Source organism: Haplochromis burtoni, unplaced genomic scaffold, assembly GCF_018398535.1.
Source record: "Haplochromis burtoni strain Fernald_Lab_line unplaced genomic scaffold, NCSU_Asbu1 Contig_91, whole genome shotgun sequence".
NCBI lineage: Eukaryota > Metazoa > Chordata > Actinopteri > Cichliformes > Cichlidae > Haplochromis > Haplochromis burtoni.
Genome location: NW_024582452.1, coordinates 880,742 through 901,734, shown reverse-complemented (window position 1 = coordinate 901,734; position 20,993 = coordinate 880,742). Strand labels below are relative to the sequence as shown.

The 20,993-nt window shown below is 39.5% G+C and overlaps 1 protein-coding gene across 1 annotated transcript; it reads right to left on the bottom strand.

The window, feature by feature from the left end:
* Nucleotides 1–5,558: 5,558 nt before the first annotated feature.
* Nucleotides 5,559–14,551, bottom strand: LOC102298735 (rho-related GTP-binding protein Rho6). The gene is made up of 5 exons (XM_005926182.3): nt 14,232–14,551; nt 13,720–13,807; nt 6,958–7,067; nt 6,730–6,864; nt 5,559–6,602 (listed from the first exon to the last, which is right to left on the bottom strand). The coding sequence occupies exons 1-5, from the start codon at nt 14,349–14,351 to the stop codon at nt 6,357–6,359; spliced, it is 699 nt and encodes a 232-aa protein (XP_005926244.1). The 5' UTR covers nt 14,352–14,551; the 3' UTR covers nt 5,559–6,356.
* Nucleotides 14,552–20,993: the final 6,442 nt, after the last annotated feature.

Below are 20,993 nucleotides of genomic sequence, written 5' to 3'. Positions count from 1 at the left end.
CTACATGTCAGTGTGCAGATAGCTCATCAGCAATCAGACAGCATAGCTTTGCCAACCCATATTCTCTCCTCAGCTTCCTTTTCTGCTGCTGCTGTGCAAGATGTATGCAATAGTTTGATTGTGTGTGTGTGTGTGAACCTGCAACACGTGTGTGTTTCGTGTGGGTCTGCACTGCCATGTCTGATAGATGATGTGCTTGTGTAGTAATGAGACGCTCTGCACAAGCGACCATTTTCTCCAGCTCCTCAAGAGGGTTTCAGATGGCAGCGCTCTTCCCTCAGTCATCCTCCCTCTGGATCCCGATCCCGGTCCTAGGCAGTCTCACCGTCTGTGCTGCAGGCTCCTATCCATCATGAGAGGAAGGGACAAATGTCTAGACTGCACAGATCACTTGCTGCTGACCTGTTCATTAGTTTACATCAAATATGTCAGTGCCACATGTGCCTCTTCTGGGCTGCACAAATCTGTTTTCCAAGCAGGGATTGTTTTTCATAAGCTGGCATAGAAGATGGAGTTAATTTGATCAATAAATCAGCTTTTTTTTTTTTTGCTTTTATCCACTGCCAAGTAAAAAGAAATTAAAACTTCAATATCCTGGGACTAGAGTAGCTTTGCATGATCCCTACCGAAAATATTTGTTTTTCTACTTTAAACAACTTCTCAGTTCATCTTTTATCTAAAGCGTAGACTGTATTATATTAATGATGGACACAACCATCATACCTTCGTCATCGGATTTTAAAGTTTCAGTTTTAGTATTTAGAGTTCTATCATTTTGGGGGTTTTTGGAGCCAAAAGTTATCATTTGCAGAGCGTTGAACACAAAATTGTAAGATAAGACTATAGCGAGCTTGGAGCCAGTTTCAAGTGGCCATTAGATGAACTGCAGTTTATGGAAACTATGTCGCCTTTTGTTGAGAGTCTACAGAGTCTGTGATCCTTTCCCTTGAAATCCCGTTCTATAAAAACTTATTTCTCTCTGATTGGTCACCTTCTGGAAGCCTACTAAGGTACAGCTGCACCACATGTCTGCATGGTAAAGTTTTTGCTCACATGGGTTATTTCACATTATTTACGCCACTATATCTGAAATTTTTACATTAATATACAAGCTACAACGTTCATATTTTATGTGTCAACTGAGCACGACTCAACAGATAATCAACTATAAGTCCTTTTTATGTGTTTACAACAAATGCTTTATATCTGTTACTATATAGCTTTTATATGGCTTTGTTTCTAGTCTAGCTTCATATTTCACAGTCAGACATGAAAGTATGATCAAAGTTATACACAAGATTCCCTGTAGGTCTATTCACATACATGTTCAATTATCATTTTAATGGCAGTCTGCAGTATAACCAGCTCAGGAGTTACATTTCGCAATCCACAAAGGTGCAGTATTTGTCAAAAGACCACATGCCTGCCGTGACTGTGATCTTAAAGAATAATCATGCCTTCGAGCAACCTGCCATGGATGACAGGCTCAGTACGCTTTTGTCAGACCGTTATCTGATTTGCGGAGACATGTAATGTACATGGGCAAATTTTTTGATAAATGTACTGAAGAAAAACAGAGAGACAGAAACTGTAGGAAAAGATAAGAGAAGGGAGTATCGTAGGGAGACAGGCTGGCTGGCAGCCCTGTTTATCCAAAAGATGATCAGACCGCTATTCCATTTCTTGTTGTAGAAAATCAATGTTGGAGGAGCCAAGAGATGAAATTTATCTGAAGCTGCCGGTGCAGAGAATATTCCCACAATTGCCTTGACTGTACTGGATAAGTTAATGCTGTATCCTGTGTGTGATAGCTCAGGCATTGCAAACATTCAGACCTTTCATCCATGTCCTATCATCAGTGGGAGAGCAGGACGCAGCCAAGGAGATTCTGATAAGGGCCAATATCAGCCGGGCGAAAGACAAAGCAAATTTAGAGGTGGAGGTCACGGAGGATGGTTTGTGTAAACAAGGAAAGGCAAAAGAAATGGAAACCACTGAAATAGCAGGGGGCTAATTTATTAAAGAAATGACTCCATTTAAAAAAGTTTAACCTTATAGCAGAAACACCACAGCATCATGCTAGCAAATAGGTTCAAGCTTATCCTGGTTATTTGCTTCCTAAGAGAGCATTTACTCATTACTAAATAAAAAGTGGCAAAGCTTAAGATTTTTCAGCTAACTGAATAGATGTTCTCTTGCTAGCTTGTTAATACAGACTGTGGTCAAAACAAAACGTGACAGTCGTTTATTTACGTTTATTTAGCCTATCTGTGTTTCCAGTTCCCCACTATCCCCCAGTTCAATATGCAGTTAACGCATTAAAACTCCTGTTGTGCTGAAGGTAAAGAGCTGTTTTAGGTTTAAACGCTGCATGTGTTATCAAGTTGTTGTTTTAAGGCTTGAAAGCATATAATCTATAATCACAAAACCTCCACCACCCAGTTGACCTCAAGGAGTGGTTCTCTGTGTTTAGGCTTATTATTCATGGCCTGTGCTGGGGAACAGAAGACCTCTAGTGGCTTTCTACAACAGCCAGTGTCATCAGTGCATATAGAGTTGTTTTTTAGGTTCGCATTAAGTGCTACAGACTTGCTAACATGGTTACCTATGCACCTAGGAGTGATCTTAAAATCGGGTTCATTTCAGGTATATTAAAAAAAAAGATTAACCACCCTCCCCGTTTCCATGTTGTTTATTTTAAATTCTGACTGATCTGAATGTTGCCATAGAGTGGGCAACATTTTTCCAGTCTTCTGTTGTGTTGGTTTGGTGAACAAGACGGCAATTGCGTCCTCAGTTTCCTATTTTTGGCTGAGAGGATCAACACACGGTGTGGTCTTCTGCAAGGTTTTTGTGTGTTGTGCGATCAGAGATGCTTTTCTGCATACATACTTGTCACTTAAATCACCTTTCTTTATCACGATTGTGGTACTTGCAGCACTGGACGTGTGTTTTTAAGCGTGTGCACATGTTTCATCAGTACGTCCAGAGCCTTGTTTAGACATGATCATTTTTGTCCACAAATCTTTTTAAATGCAGCCTTGCCATTGGTACTATTTGTAAGGCTTTTCATTCAAGCATACAGTGTTATTTGTAATGCCGCATTTCTTTGTGATGACTGTGAAGTAGGCCATTGTGTCCTCGATCAAGAAAGTAAGAGTGAGTGATATTAAAGGTTATCTTTAAGACAAAATAGACAATGTGCTGCCAAGCTATCAGTCTTGGAATTTGGTTAGTGTACCCAAATAATCATTTGCTCCTGCTAAACAAAACCTTGAAAAGTGCAGTGTGATGTACTTTGACCAAAGTAGAGAGATATAGCGGGGAGTCAGTCAGGGTGGGTGTGGATTTCTTTATAATCACTGGTCAGTACATATGGCTGTCCAAGAGGGATCCTTCAGCTCTTCAGCTGCTCTTGCTCCTGTTAAAGAGCTTTTGTGAAGTTTTCATTTAAATGAGATGAAATGTCCAAGGTCAGAGTGCACCAACAGATTTGTGATATCAGGTTGCATAAAGAAAACTGACTTAATACATCCAACAAAGTTTCACCTTTAATAAGCTTAACACAGAAACACAGACTTAAAATAAACTTCAGACATATTTATTAAGTAAAAGACTTAGAAGTTAGTGTATGGCATTAACAAGTACAGAACTCAAGTCAATAATTTAAGCAATAATTGGCAACTTCACATGAACATTTAGTTTTGCTTCACTGATATTCTTTGGGGAATTTCTAAAAGGATATATACAAAAAAAAAAAAAAAAACGAACAGAGAGAGAGACTTAAATAATGGCTGTACATTAGACAAATGCAACTTAAGGGTGACATGATGTTCCAGGCAGGACTGAGGAGTGAAAAAAATGACTGCAGTAGTGTTACAAAGACAAGTTTTAGACAACACGTGACGGCTCGGGACATCCCCAACAGTCCGCTGCTCCGATATGTGCAGCCATCACCTTTGCTGTTCCTTCTGTCTAAATGCTACAAATAAAAAGGTCAGGCGCCTTCTCTGAGAGATCCCTCCCTCCTCCTCTCCGAGAAACAGGAACTGCCCCTGCTCACACTGTTGCTAGGCAACACGTTAAATTCCAGTGATCCGCGCATTGCCGGGCTTCTCGGCGCAGACCTACAAATCATCAAGTCCTCCATTAGCCGAGCTGTCAACAGCAGCTAATGCCAGAAGACTCCGGTGAATACAAGAACAACATCATCAGCTACAAAAACACCCGTGACAGCCACAACAAAGTAGAAGCATCCACCGGGGGGGGGGAGCCGGATTCAGGATGAAAAAAAAAAAATATTATAATATTTATATAATATATATATAATATATTATTATATATATATATATATATATATATATATATATATATATATATCCAAATATATCTAATGCATAAAAAAAGAAATGAGGAAGAAAAAAGTCAGGAGCAGCCTGTTCCTCTCTCAAGGAAACTTAGTTAAGAATTGAGCTTTAAGAGAAACTTCTCCATATTACAAATCAGTCTGTTAACAGCTTTTGGGACAAACTACTGCTTAACTTCCCCATCAAAATGGCATTTGACAACCTCCCTTGTCCCTTAATGATGACTTTTAGCACCTCAGTATATATCAATAAAGCCAGGGTTTGACAACCTTTAGAGCAGTTTCTGGGTTCTTCCGAGCATAGCTGCATAGGCAGAGATCACCCTCACTAACTTCTGATGCACACCCGGTCATTTTATTCTATAAGCAGGCAGATTTAAAGAGTTAAAGAGCGGATACTGTACCAGAAAGTTCATGAAGCTGGAAAATGTTTTATGGTTGAAGCACCAGACAAGCAATCTTCAAGTGTTTCTTAATACTTGAAGATTGGTAGCTAATCAATGCAAGGCTTGATTAACTACCACTAGCATGGATGTAAAAAAAGAGAAGACTCATTTGCTGTCACAAGAAAAGGAAAAGGTCTAGGCTTCTTCTTTTGAGAGTTATCCTAATGTTCCACACACTTATACAATTTTGGGCCCATTGAGAATGAACATTAGCCACCTTTCCAGCTTAGAAATTATAATGGAGGTTTCATTATTGAAATTGTATGCCTGTGTCAAGATTTTTGAAAAGAAGGAGAAAAGTATGACCCAATTTTGGTCTTCCTTTTTTAACAGTCCATTGTCCATCAGGCAATTTTCTGTTGGTAAAATTGCTAATCAGTTGCATACCCCTTAAAATCAGCCCCTGGAGTTCATGAACCCTGATAAGCACGTTTATGGCTCCTAAGCCTCCCAGGACTACTTGTCATTAAACGTCTAGCAGGAGAGGGATTTGAAAAGAAAGATTTCTTTTGGTACACTAAAATACATCTATCGAGTTTGTGTTGTGTAAAAGGACATCTTTGTGTAATCGATGAAGGCCGAGCAAGAACAACTTCATTTTTATGCTGGAACATGTATAAAAACCGATATCCATTAAGCAGGGTAAGATGATTCATCAGTGCCATAATAAAGGCCTGTGGTTAGTAACACTGAACAAAAGACTGCCGTGGTGGGTGATGATGGGTAATGGCAGAGAATCCACAAAGACATGCACGTGTTTGTTTATTTGTTTTTAAGCACAGCACGTCCAACCCGTGACTGTTTTGCAGATCATGTGAGTGCTGAGTCACATTGTGCTCCTTCAGACGAGCTCTCGGTTTGTCCTCCCGCTGCCTTTGCAAATGAGCGCTCTGCTCGCCAAACCCCTCCTCTCTCTCCACCTTTTCTCCACTGTCAGCTTTAATTTCCAACCGATATACCAAGAGGGGTCAGCTGGGAGAGGAATTTCTCCAAGGCCTGCCATTTTCAATCCCCCGCACCGTATTTCTGTTGATACCAATTCCTGTCAGATGTCAGATTTTACATTTAATCTCGTCACTCAGCCCATACGGTGACCTCAGACAGACATTCAAACAAAGATGGATGGGAAAGGGCACTGCCTTCAGAATTTTAAATGCAGTCAGATGTAATAGTTACAAACCCTTCCTTTGGTAAAGAGGCAGTAGTGACCTTATTCAAGACGATTCACAGCACCTTAAAGCGCCTGTTATGCTCTGCTAGCACATGGTTTAATTGAACATCAAACATAATTCTCTCTCTCTGCAGATATTGTTATGCTGGTGGCAAGTCATGATCAAAACTTCAGCACTGGAGTTGAATATAGAAAGTGATTTTTCTGGAAGCGGTTGACAGGAGTTTGCAGGAGGAAGCTGCAAAGGAGAGAGAGAGAGAGGCTTTGTAAAAATCCACATAATTGCTCTCTTTCCCTTGCACACCAGGCACCCCCGCTGAGCCAGCAACAGTCTCGTTCGTTTGTCCTTTTGCCACATTTATCTTAGTAGTATTCACATGATGGAGCAGCTCTTGGACTTGTCCTTGCTGAAGGTGGAGGAGAGGAGTTCCGTCTTGCTGGGCAGGTGTAGGAGTCTCTTGGAGAGGCGCCGGACTGGGCTGGGCTTATTGGTGGCTTGGAGTTTGTTCATGCAGGCCAGAGCCGCGGTACGGAAAACACTATGGATGCTCTTCTCTGATGTGAAAGCTGAGCACTCCAAGTAAGCCTCGGCTCCAAGCTGCCTGGCTAATGATGAACCCTATAAAATTGAAGGAAGAGATGAGTCTGGGTCGGAGGAAATCAAAGACAAAGGAGGGGCTTGTAGACAGGATGGAGACAGAAGCTTAAGCAGATACTAAGGAGCAAAAAGTTGATGAGGAACAAACCTGTTCGTGGGAGATTGGAGCCTGTTTCTGATTGGACAGCTCCATGCGGGTGCACACGTCTGTGCGCAGGTCCGTCTTGCAGCCTACTAGCAGGATCCGAGTGCTGGGGCAGAAGTCCTGGATTTCTGCTTTCCACTGCAAAGAAAGGAAACAGGTTTAACTGGGCAAGAATAGACATGAGGGATGGCAGACAACTGATCAATGAGGGCAAACTGCAGGGATCCATACCTTCTTGAGTGCACCGTCTACTGTGTCCGGTCGGCTGATGTCAAAGCATAAGAGGACTGCATCTGAGTCGCTGTAGCAGAGAGGCCTGACATTGTCGTAGTACGGAGAACCTAACAAGACAGAGAATTGACAAAATGAGACCTTAATTTTCTAAATATGCAATTTAGGAAGCTAGAGATTTAGGATTCCGAGCTTCTCCATTCATTTAGTTTGGTTTTTGCGTCTCGTGATCCATTCTGCTGTCTCTTTAGACCAGCCACTCCCGCCTGCACTGCTTTTCCTGCCTGCTGCATCACCTGGGGCATGTTCACTCTGACAAATGTGTGCACCCCACTGTCTTAAAAAGGCATCGCACACAATGGATCAGCTGCCACAGGTGCAAAGAATGGGTAGCACGCATAAGATGGTGTTCTAATACACCACAGTTTTCATTTTTAATAAATGTTTTGCTTGTTTTAGGGGCTTTGCTCACCTTTACTAATTTACCACACAGTGTATACACCCATTCCTCTGCTAGTTATATGTCAGACTGGCAGTTTATGTCACATCTATGCAACATTGTGGTTCTGATTCTGATTTCTTTTTAGTCATTCAAAGCCTGAACCACGAAATAATGGCAAGAAAATGCAATTTTAAAAACTGAGTGTTTATTGAACCTTCTGACAATATTTTAGATTAATTAAATATTAATTTGAGCATATGAGTTTTAATTTGTATCATATTTGCTACATCTCACAATTTTTATTTATTGTTGAATTTACTGTTGATTTAATGTTGAAGTTTTTTTTTTGATGATGATGTAAAAGTCTCAAAAACACACAAAATCTCATGTAGCAAATATGACACATTAGTCGTTACGGGGTTAAATTTGTACTTTGACTTTATCACTGCCTGGACTGTGTGCTTTGTCTGCCTGCCTGGATTTTCCATCCTTGAACCTATTTTTGTAAGTAAAGCTTTTACTTTTTTATTTCTATAACCTGCTTCTTGTGTCGTGCTCTTTGGTCCTAAGAACTCAACCCTCCACAGTCGGCCACTCGGCACGAAACAACATCTCTGAAAACTGAAAGCTTTTTTTCAATTTTGTTAGCCAGCAAAAACAAAAATATGACTGCTCTTTCTACGGTGTGCCAGCTGACAGTATTATAATGTTCCATCACAGTCATCCTACTCACATTAACACAGTACAAACACAAACAGACACACACACCCCTGCCAAGCTCATGAGAGTTTCACAAAGCCTGGAGCCTTCCCACTGATGGGAAATTTTCCAGAAAAGTCCACTAACTCAGTGAGTCAGACAGTGCAACTATCTTTCAATGATTCAATAGAAAACTTTTCATACCAGAGTTTTGAATGATAAAATAGAACCCTGGTTAAATGTTCAGGTAGACTCTTTACATATTTGTTCTCTAATAAAGAGATACACACTGGTGGCTGTGGAGCTCATTTGAGTACAGTAAAGTCACTCTTATGTTCAAGAAAGCAGTTTGAGATGATCTAAGCTTTGTGACATGAGTGCACTGTGGTCATAAAGGGATGGACTTGGTCAGCAATAATACTTGGGTAAGCTGTGGCTTTTAAATAATGCTCACTTGGTACTAATGACCCCAAAGTATGCAAAGAAAAATATTATCCACTAAACCGTCACAACAAATACTAAACAGCTGATGATAGGCAGGATGAATCCATGCTTTCATGACGCCAAATTATGACCCTGCCATCTGTGAGCTGCAGCAGATGCTAAGTTTGAACTTCAGCAGTTTGTCTTGACCATCTTGACGTCTTGCTGTCGTGTGATTGGCTGATTAGATATTTCCAACAAGCAGCTGAACATGTGTACCTAAAATAATGGCCTGTTAGTAAAATTAGTATATCTCTATATCACAATCAGAACCAGAATACTTTATTATTCCCTAATGAAAAAAACATAAATTCTAATTTTAAATTCTAATTCTAAACATAAATTCTCGTGCAAGAGTTGGAAGGTATGTAACATTCTTGGAAAACACTTTTCTTTATCTTTGTAGTGAAGAATTCAAATAATCTCCATTCTGGATGAAAAGAGATGAAAGCAGCTAGCATGGTTCAACAATCTACAATGTCAGTGGGCTCTACTGTCAGACTGCTTTTCAGTCAAGCACAGTAACTGTTGTTATCGCCACTCACTGAACTGCAACTGATAATCAAAGCTGCAAAAATGTATATGCTTCTTCTTCATTTTTCTGCAATGTTTGTTGTTCAAAACATTATTCAACAGCATCAAACACATTACTCTTGTCACGTCTGCACTGGCAGACGAGTGGAGGTTGAAAGTAGGACCCAAGCGTCAGATGCAGGTGAACTTTATTAAACCGGTAAGTGAAACAAACAAAAACGCAGCAGGAGAGAAACAGAAGCTAAGGCTACGTCCACATGTACACGGGTATTTTTGAAAACGGAGATTTTCCGTTTCCGTTTTAAAAAATAATCCCGTCCACACGTAAATGCAGAAATGAAGGAAAACGCTGCTATGAACATGCCAAAGCAACAGGTGGCGATATATTCCTAACCGTGTAGAAATGTTGGCCAATCAGAAGTCTAGAAGCCTCGGTGGGAAATAGTAAACAAAGATGGGGCATAGAAGCAGATCCTAGTCGTATGTGTGGAGGAACAGTAACTGTGTGTGTATATGTAAGCATTTAAACACTGCAGAGAGTACAATTAACAGTAACAGTATTGTGGAAATTCATTTCACCGAAACAATAACGTGGCGCACAGTGTGACGTCAAAAAAGGCGCACACCTTTGATGCTGCGTTTTCTGCGTTTTTCTTGTCCACGCGTAAATGCAAAAACTGAGTTTTCAAAAATATCCACCCTGGCCGGAGTTTTTAAAAAACGCTGTTTACGTGTGGACGAAAGGTGCAAACGCATAGACAAATCTGCGTTTTCAAAAATACCCGGGTACGTGTGGATGTAGCCTAAAAAACCTATACTGGGAGAAACTAACAAAACGCCGCCATGAAACGCAGAAATAACAGAATGAAGCAGAAAAAGAACACAGACGAACCAGCAACGCACCCAAGAAAACACAGGGCTTAAATACACACAGGGCAATCAGGGACCGTGAGACAGAAGGGAGACACGGCTGGGATTAATTGGACATAACATGACAAGGGGAAGCGAAACTTGAAACACTGACAAGAGAAACTGACCTTCAAAATAAAACAGGAAACACACCGACAACACTCTAAACACGCAAACTTAACACAGATTGGGGTGACAGAACATAGAAACTTGAAACGTGGAAAAGGAGAGCACAGAGGACACAAAACACTAGAGATGATCACAAACAACCCAAAATAAACAAAACCACAGAATATTAATAAACTTAAGCAGAAACACAGAGTCCACAGACTACAGACCATAACAACTCTCACACAGTGGTATTTGTATAGACAAATAAGATATAATATACAGATTTATGTTATGCTTTTAGGTGGATTGTTGCTGTCTTTTTTTAGCTAACTGCCTCCCAGCTACATCTAGTGTTTTTGCTAACCCAACCTAAACTACTGCTAGCTGAAGCCTTATATTCAACCTGCTACATAAGGAACTGTTATCCATCTTAACGTAACACTTTTAGTTGTCCAAATGCTTCCTTTAAATTTTTAAACAATTACTCCAAAACTTTACGCTGTATTTCACGATCCACAGTTTCAAATACTCAGCTCGATGGAAACCAGCAAAAACAATACGAATTTACATACACCTGCTGCAAAATAACATCAACTTTTATAGCACTGCTGTATAGTACCCACAATTTAATTATGATTATTTGCTTCACTATAGTCTTTTGTGGAGCAATCACTGTACTGAGAGGCTGTGTTGTCCACTTAAATCTCACTTAAAGGAGAGTAGTACCTTTAATACCTTTAGTATTAAAGGTTGATCTTCTGATTTCTTAGCCCTTGCAGATACCTTGATATCATTGCACATTTTTAAAATGTATTTGAAGGCTTTTTCCTCTATCAAACTTAAAGCCCTAACATATAAAAACCTCCTCCTGAGCATTGTATAACACCTTGTTTGTCCTAGTGAATTATGACATTAAGGAAGCATATTTAGCTTACAATTCCAAAAAAAGCAACTTTTTTTTTTATATCATTCTCAGGAAGTGCTAAAAACAGACTGACAGGACGTCCGCTTTCTATTGTCTTCCCTCTGCTACCTAATCACTCCGCACACACTAACACTAAAATGTAATTTCCTTCTCCTGTCCTCCGAGGTTAACTTCAAGCCTTCTGTGCTGATATAAGAGGTCATAATTATAGCAAAGATAGATTTTTCTATTAGTCCCCCAGCTGGACAAACAAACAATCATGTTATCTTGATGAGCTTTACAGTCAATAACTAAACGTTTTACAACAATATTACTGCCAAGAAGCAACCCTGTTCAAACTCTTGGTTGGTTCAGCCCGTCTAAATTTTTGGACTTAAAGCTGCAAAGTAAGTCAACTTACACAATCTCTATCTTTCAGAGGGAATCAAAGCGGCCTTCACATAACTATCCAGGGTGATGTAAGGCTTGAGAAAGAGGAGGCAGACATATCTAAAGAGGACACAACTTCTAGCACCTACCACCTCCCACACATTAGCAGCCCCCTGCCTGGACACACAAACAAGACAAGCCAAACACACACACACGCACACAAAACCCTTTTAGCTGAGCAAACAGGAGCTGTTGCAACTGTCCGCTCTACTCTCACACAAAAAAGCAAATGGTGGGAGCTGCACTCATCTTTGTACACCAAGAGGACTATAAGACTGCCTTAATATAAATCAGAAATAAAACAGCCTTTCATATGCAAAGAAACTTAAGATGCACATAGAAATAGGGTAAAAAAAAAAAAATTCTCCTTAGGCAGTGTCAGTAAATCTGAAATGATAATAATTAGTTTATAAGACATATCAAATTCCGTGGACACCGAATACCTTAAGACTCGAGGTTCTCGAGGAACCAATTTGTGCTTCGGGAAGTTATAACACTCACTCTTCATTTCTCTACCGAACAGTTAGCTTGGTTAAATGTGAAAATATTGAAATCCATTATCAGAAAACATCTTCTACATGTTTGAATAAAGAAAACAGGAAAGCGGAATTAATAAGCAAAACAAAGAGAGATGGGAAGCTCGTGTTTATGTTTGTGCTCTAAATGTAAATCGGTCTTATGCAACGTTTCCTCTGGAAAGGGTGACTGTCCAGAAAGTTTTCACTTCGTGGGAGACAAACACACAAACCTACATTAGTTCAGTGCTGCTTTCAGTTACATAAGACCTCTTTTTTCAAAGCAGCACACACCATAAGGCAGTGAGGAGGTCATGCTTCTCTTTACTCTCAGTATCCCTCACTGGTGCCTTCTGTTCACAGCGACTGTACGCCGCACACACACGGTTACACGCATAGTAAAGAAGGGACGCGCACAAACATGCGCTCATCCACACTCGTGTGGACTTCCACCCCCTGCGTGGACGAGGCATCCCCCTCGCCCCCTGTTAAACAACCCCACTGAAGGCCAACTGGCACCGCTCAACTTCCTCTGAACACAAAACCTCAGCCAGTGCTGTTATGAAATAAATCTGTAGTGCACCGGATGGCTTTGCTTATTGATCCTATTTACATAATTTCTATGTACATTCAAAGGTCAGCTGAAGTTAGCACATTAACCCAGAGGCACAAAGCACACGAAACATTTGGAACTAAAAAACAAAAAACAAAAGAAGAAACAACCGATTGTTTTCATGATACGTTATCTGCTGATTTCTTTTCTTTTCACAGAGGTTATGGCAACATCTGCTAAGACCTTGATTTGTTCAACCTACAAGCCCAGAAATCTTAACTTAAAAAAAAAAAAATCACATTAAAAAAACTAGAAGCAGCAAATTCTGGTGTGTGCTTTATATTTAAGACCTAAATAATCAAATCTACTTTTGCTTTACTCTTTTGTGACATTGATAGCTTGACTTTGTCCACGTTGAGGCCAGAGGCCAGCAAATTCAGGCTTGAATGATCAGCTGAGTGTGCTGGAATCGAATCAGCTGCTAAACTGATTATTTACTTAAGGCCGTTTTCGAACACAAATGGTAAACACCACATTTTTTATTAGTATAATATCTTTGTAAACTGCATATATGAAGGTTTTGGTCTGGTATTGAAACACACCAGGCTAGCTGGTATTGTTCTCAGTTTTTATGACAGATAATAAATGATTTAATGTTGAAATCTCAAAAAAAGGATGTAAGGATCAAAAAGCAACAACCAGCAGATTTATTTTACGTGTCTACCAGCCATCAGGATTATTTATTCGTAATAACAGTTTCATAGTTTTTCAATCCGGGTCTCTTTTTAATCTAAATTTGGCTCATTAGGATTTCAGATTCAAAACTGGATGTTTGGCTCCAGATGTTCTTAAAGTAATCCAGGCAGGCTTGCGACTCAGACCTGCCGATCACTGATCTCTCAGCAGATCTCACACCACTGAAAAGCTGCTTAACTGCATCAAAACAGGATTGACAGAATGTGAAGACTGAGTAAACAGCAACAAAACTGTAAGCCAAACAATACACGGGACGTGGTTCGATTCACCAACTCCAGGCTGGCTGAGTTTCCCAATAATGACCCTTTATCCCAGCAGTGAACCAAATTACCTTACTTTACTGCCCAACCTAAGCCGCAAAAGTTAAAATAACACTGAATTAAAGGTAGACAGAAGAGGAGCTCACCTGATGTGTCCCAAAGGCTGAGCTCCACACGCTGGTCTTCAAGCTCCAGACAGGCTGTGTAGTTCTCAAACACAGTAGGGACATAAGTCTGGAAACAATTAAAGAAAGAGATTTTAAAAAGACAAACACACACAGAAACAAGTAGATTTAATTAATCAGTCAGTAAGAAAAGAAATTACAACATATTCTCACATATTATTCTAGATTAAATTTTGCTTCTTTTTTTTTACATTTAAACAAAATCAACACATCAGTTCATGACTTGATGCTTAAATGTAAGCAGCATTATATATATGTATATATGTGTGTGTGAGCTAAAAAAAAAAAAAAATCTCATTATTATAGCTTACACACTATTTCTAATTATACCAATTATACCCCCAAAAAAATATGCAGAACAGAATCTACAACATCGTATAAATGAATGATAATGAGACATTTTTTAGGGATTTTTCCTCAGTTTGATCCTAAAACGACTGCAGACACATGAGACGTGTGCAGAAATCTCATACCTCTGGATAGCAGTCCTTCACCAAGACTTGTAACATCGCTGTTTTACCGCATTGGACGTCCCCAACCAGCACCAGCTTACACCTCCCTACAAACGGCTGTGTGAGTCTTCGCTCCTTCATGTTGGAATAAAACAGGGAGACCTTCAAAGGAAGCCCGAGTGCAAATGCGGGAAAGTTTGGTAAATCCTCTCGGACGCCGGGCACCGTACACGCTGTCCTCCTGCAGTGAGTGAGTGAGGCTGAGCAGCAGTCAGTGAAGGAGTCACTGCGGAACTTTATATTGTCGCGCCAACCAATGAGCGCTGCGCAGTGCGCGAGCCGCAGGAGGAGGGCCGTGCACGAGAGCTCATCTTCTAATAGGGTTGGAGGAGCAGCTTGTTCACCACGAGTATCCTTTTATTTAATAGTACAAACGAATGTTCTTCTGCTTTTATTTTGGATACTTTGTTTACTGTTTATGTGGGACAACAGAGGACACAGTAGACCAGGGATGTTAAACATAAGTCCGGAGAGCCAGAATGGGCCACTAATCAGGGTCTGATCCAAACCACTGGATGGCTTGGAAAATGTGAAAATTTTTAAAAAGGAGAGCAAAAATTTTTTTTAGGTTTTTTTTTTTTTGTTTTGTGTTAAAAAAAAAAAAACATACAAAAAAGTGTGAAATGCTGCCCTGCCTGGCTAGACCAAAAAAATAAAAATAATAATAGATAAGCAGAACTTGAAAATTAACAAACCATGCAGTTAACAGGATTGACATAAATAATTTCATGGGCAAATATCTATGTGTAATTCATGTAAAAGTATCTACGATGAGCATAAATAATGTCACAGTACAGTCACAGTTTTTTCTTGTCAGACTCTCAAAATATGGGACACATTTTGTAAGATAAGGTTTACTTTATATATCCCAAAAGCAGGCGTTAGAGCAGCCAAAACATTTTTTTTTAAAAATGGCGCAAAGCAGAATAAATAGTAAAAACAAAAAAAAAGATTAAAGATTAAATAAAATGCATTTTAAAAAGCAAAACCATTAAATATATATATTAACACTTAGAGTGTTAACACTGCCATGGGGTGAAAAAGAATAAAAAGTAGTGTTTCATTCCAAGTGGGACACCTGGTCACACTTATAAATATCATCAGATTCTTGGTAAACATATATATAGCTCTTTTCTACTCTAACTGTACACTCAACGCACCTATCACAGCTTGCCTCATTCACCCATTAACACTAGCACTTTTTTCTATCTAACATTCACACACATTCATATGTCAATAGATGCATCGGAGAGCAACTTGGGTTTATTTAGCATGCACACTGGAACAGACCACCTGAGCTACAGCCACCCCAAAAAGCTTATTCACAGCTCCGTTTGCCTGTTTGATTCTGAAACATTGATGGCTTTCCCAACTGCCTCTTTAGATTCAATGATACTTATCAAGCTTATGTGCTCATGGCTTTTTTTTTAAAAACTATTTTAAAAATGTTTTCTAAAGGCTCAAAATACTCCAAACTGTGTTTTAGTCATTTTCATGCCTCTTGAAGTCAATATCAAGCATCCAACAGTGGATTTTGGAACTTTAAGTCAGGATAACAAATACAGTGTATAACTCATGACATGCAGTTAAACCTCAGAACTGAAAATATTTGCATTGGAGTTCTAAATTTTCTACTATTTCTTGTTAAAGGCTGTTGGAGACTTTTCACAGAAGCATTATAAAATGTTAAAGAAGTCTGATGGGAGCAGAAAGAAACAAAAAGCCCCTCTGTGGCCAAATGACCTCTAAAGTTCACTAATTATTTCAGATATTATTTATTTAACCTGTTAAAACAAAGATTAAAAATTTCTATTTTAAAGCAGGTTTATGTGCAAAGTTACTTCTGGGCACGCAGGTGAATTTAGGTTATAGGGGCATCCAGCAGTTAATCCAGATGTTTTTGTGCCCAGCCAATCCAGTATTTCTAGAAATAAACAGATTAAAGACAGTATTATACGGTGAGCTCTGCTAAGCAGATTTTTATTACCTTTGGGCAAACCCAGGCAAGCTATTTCCCCCTTTTCCTGGTTATTGTCAAAAGTAAACAGCTCCATGACTCATGGTTAACAGACAAAAATGAGAGTGGTATCTATTTGGTCACCAAATTCCCAAATTAACAGGGCAAATAAGCGTCAGCAGTGCTAAATTACGGTATCTCTTTAAGTAAACACAAAACCCTTCCAGTGACAGTAAATCCACAAGTTTAAGGGGATTTTGATTGTCTTTTGTTTTCTTCCTGGAAAACTTCATGCATCTCTGACTATGACTCTGTTCACAGCTAATAAAAACAGATACTCGTAGGAAAATATTTGCCAACTTTGCTGGAAAATGTGATTCATGTAAATCAACTGCTGTGCAAATTCCTCTTCTGTCAGGCGGTTTTTGTAGGTGCATCCAGGAGTCATCAAAAGCACCTCATCTGTTATACGAGTGGTGTCAGTGAGGGTTTTGTGTGCAGTGTAACAACAAAGTCAGCAATGAGCGCAAGAAAAGACCAGAGAAAATAAAGCATACCCATACACATACACAAGTTTTATTCTCCCCCTTAAACCTTGCCATACCTAAGGTCAAAGGTCATTTTGTCATGAAAAGGCTCAACTGAAATGGTTCAAAGTGTAGGATCACATACAAATAAAGCTACTCTGAATCTGGTGATGTATACGTAGCCTGAAAGACTCTGTTAATCGAATTCATGTGTCACAGTCATGTAAGGATGCAGTTATTTTCACACAAAACATATGAGTGACTGCATGTGTGCACGTGTTTGTGTAACATACAGTGTGCAGCATACAGGGCAAAGTGCTGCCTGCTAAATCAAACAAATGACAGTTGGTTTCATCAGTCTGGACAAAAACAGATAATTCAAGAGTGTCAGCTGTGTGGCAGAGAGGAAATGGAGCATGGTGCGGTGTGCACAACATAAATGCAGAGGGCTTTTTACGAGAATAATGTAATGTGAGAAACTTTGAATGGACCAGAAGCTGCAACCTGACAGAGAAACCACGTAAATGTCTCCTATTGTCTTGCTTCTGTTTATACACTCTGTTACCTCACTTCCTCAAGCTCTATTTCTCCCTACTAGCGTCCTAACTGTATCTTAGTGTGAAACACCCTGCATACTACAAACACTTTGGTGGACTGTTTGTTTTAAACGAGTTTGCAGGAATTTTTGAATGACTCAATCGCGAGGTCAGCCTCCTCAGATTAACATTTCCCCATTTGTGAAATCTGTGAAAAGTCAACAGTGACTGTTTGAAGTTTCTGTGAAACTCAACATTTTATGACTATGTTGTTACTATTCTCTCCAGAATTACATCATTTTATTTAGACTCAAGTAAAACCTCATTAAAGAGTAGCAAAATAGGGGTGGTACTTGCTGTTTATGTACATAAACAGAAGATAAAGATGGAACCAAGTGTATGTTTATGTACAGCAAATTGTATTTACAACCATCTATTACCTAAAGAATAAATGTATTACTACACACTGTTCGCCTACATTAAGTTTATAAAGAAAAATTGGTATCCAAGATTTTGTACATCGAATATAAACCCATGTAGTAAAAATAAACTTAACTTTCATTTTAAACTTGTTTTGGGGTGATTGTTTCTTTTTTGTAACAATCTTGAGTTGAGCATGTGGGTTGTGCCCATGAAAAACTTGCCAAATCTTCTCTGTCATTGCAAGACATCTTATTTTGCTTTAACTCACTTAGCCTGGTTCTGCCAAAGGTTTTTCCTTCTCATTGTCACCAAGTGCTTGCTCACAGGGAGACGTCTGATTGTTGGAGTTTCTCTGTATTATTAGGGTCTTTACCTTACAATAAAAAGCGGCTTGAGGTAACTGCCTTTGGGGTTTAACACTAGATGTAATGAATTGAATTGAATTGAACTGAATTGAATTGAATTGAATTGAATTTTGGTGTCATTTATTGGATTAGTTGATTAATGTCTGAAGAAACAGGACATTGGAAATTAATAATTGATTCATTGATTGATTCATTTAACAAACAGAGGCCAGCATCTTATTATCTGACCAACACAATCACATTGGCTGACTTACAACAAATGCTGGTTGAAGACTGAGATGCCATCCCACAGCAGTGTGTAGCCAAGCTGTTGACCAGCATGTGGAAGGAGATGCGCCAGGCTATTGTAGGTGTGAATGGTTCTTTCCCATCCTACTGAGTCCTCTGTTTGCTAAATTAATAAATTATTACATTTCCAATATGAGTCTATGTCCAATCATCCAGGTAAGGAAATCCCCCCCCCAAAAAAAGATTTTGGATGAAGTCTTTTCAGTGGGAGAAATGTTTCGTCACTCATCCAAGCGACTTCTTCTGTCTTTATAAATAGTACATTTGCATAATGACTGACACTAGCACCACTGACTGGCAATGGGCCATGAGGTCAGTTTCGTGGTAATTAATTTGCCAGTTGTCATGACCATTGATCAATGACCATTCCAACATGTCTTGTCTTTTTATGATAAAATCATCAAATCACGTTTGGCTTAGCAGTCTATAAAAGGCATCAGGTTTCACCTGTTACCAGTCATTTTAGTCTGTCTCAAGCCTCCTGCCTTAATCGAGTCGGTAGAAGCCATTCTCATATTAACACACGGTATATGTAAACATACGTAAACATATGTATGCAGATACAAATAGACCACGATTAAAATCAAGACAAGCAAGCAGTGGAATCCAAAAATGAAAACAATTAGCTCTCATACCTCCTGTGGTAAGGTTACTGTGTCTTTGGACATGCATTTTTGCGTCACTGCACACTGGTTTTAGGGTTTCTACTAGCCTGTTTCACCAGGTTTTCCTGATGAAAGGTGACAGTGGCACACTTTGGCCATCTAAAGACACAGTGACTTTTAAATCATCGCAAAACTACGACTCCTCATGTACAGCAAACACAATGACCTTTGGTGCTGGCCAGTGGGCTCCGTGGACACCTGACAGCAGTCTGACCTACATTCAGCAGCTGAAAGTTGTATCTTCACTCCGTGTTTTGCCTTATCTAACTTGCCCCACTGACATTTAGCATTGTGTCTGGTTGCTATGTGTTACATACAGTATGTGTCTTCGCGTATGATGAGCCACTGGAGAGCTTAAATAGAACAACTCACAGAAATGCTCGATATTGCAAACTCCTGAATGTAAATGTGCATTAATTTGCTACTCTAATATACGGTAGAATTGTGGATAAAAGCAACAGAAGGCATTAATCCCAAATCTGATTCAAATGATTTCTAGAAATTGATTCAAAAGGGGGGAAAATGCATCGCATCCAATACGCCTTGCAGTGAAAAAAAATTTGCATAATTCAAGTAAGATGAGGTTGAGAGCTCTTGCATTATGCAAATCAGGGTATGAGTGGTATATTAGCATAAAGTGCAGTCATAAAAGGAAATGTATCGGCATTACTTGTTTATCAGTTGCTCTTGGGTGTGGCACATTTCACTGAAGCTGGTTCATTACTATCAATGTAGAGTGTAGGTATTACACGTTTCTGTAGTTGGCTCGCTCAGCATTTACATGTGTGTGTGAAAGTGGAGAGGGAGATTAAATGTAGTGCATATGAAGATGTTTTCCCTTGAAATATTTCCTGTATATTAGAAGTTACAAGTTACTGTTATGTCTTCAGTGGGGAAGGATGATTTTGAAGGTTTGTTGTTTGGTCTGAAATAAAAACAGAGTGTCAGATGTACAGAGATTCAAGTCTGGGGATGAGATGGAATGAACAATATTACAGAGCCAGACATATTTAAAGTACAACACTGCAAATAGAGAGTGTTGTTTCACATTAGAAGTACAACAGCTGACAAGGGCTCTTGTGGCTGCACACCTCTCAACCTTCACTGTGAGCAGCACCACTTCAGTCAGGAGGTGTTTGATGCACCACAGTGAAAGCTGAAACACTAATAGTGCAGCAAGCCAGACTGATGGGCAGGACAGAAAGAGGCTCCATGCCTGACACTTTTTGTCTTGAAAGCGCATGTGGCCTTTTCAAATGTCAAGCAAAGGGTGGATTTGACTGAAGAGTAAAAATGGCATGAATCAATCAATTAACCCGAAAAAGAGCTGAATTAAGCTGCTGTTTGTCCTTATTTAGCTCATTTGGATCCCGTATTTGGCACCATTTCGTCCATGCTTCACTGAAAACTGTGGAAGTGTCCTCTGTTCTTTCCCGAGTGTTTACTGCTCATACTAAAGATGCAAGAAACAGAATAACTGAGTGTTTTAGTACAACTGATCTGCCAGGATGATGAAAACTACTAAAAGAAAACAAATTTCCTGAAATGTGGATTAATGTGGGAAAGTTCAAATTATTGTCACGAGACTGTACTGCCCTCTAGGGATGTACAGCACAAAGTGCAGCTTAGGAAAGATTGAATTGATAGTATTAAATCAATTCAATCCCCCCCTCCCCCATTTTCGTTTGTTTGCTTTCAGTTTCTAATTAGTTGTTTGTTTTGTCCTATGCCCCATCATGTCGCATCTCAGACTCCAGTCTTTTTGTTTCCTTTGCTCAGGCCCCCAGGCCCAGAAGCATAAACCATCATGAAACCATTTCAGCTGTGTTGGTGCAAATGAAAGGGACATTTGTATCAATGCTGGGTCTCCCAACATCCACTGAAGGATGTAAGGGCCTGATGCTATGCCACACAGCAAACCTTGCAGCGTGTCTGCATGTTCTAACCTGGAAGAGCGTGTCA

Excerpts from the sequence above, each read along its gene's own strand:
- LOC102298735 (XM_005926182.3), bottom strand. The coding sequence starts at position 14,351 with ATGAAGGAGCGAAGACTCACACAGCCGTTTGTAGGGAGGTGTAAGCTG. Across the intron at positions 6,865-6,957 it reads TAGACGGTGCACTCAAGAAG|TGGAAAGCAGAAATCCAGGA; the intron begins GTATGGATCCCT and ends CTTTCTTTGCAG. Across the intron at positions 6,603-6,729 it reads CTCCAATCTCCCACGAACAG|GGTTCATCATTAGCCAGGCA; the intron begins GTTTGTTCCTCA and ends TCAATTTTATAG.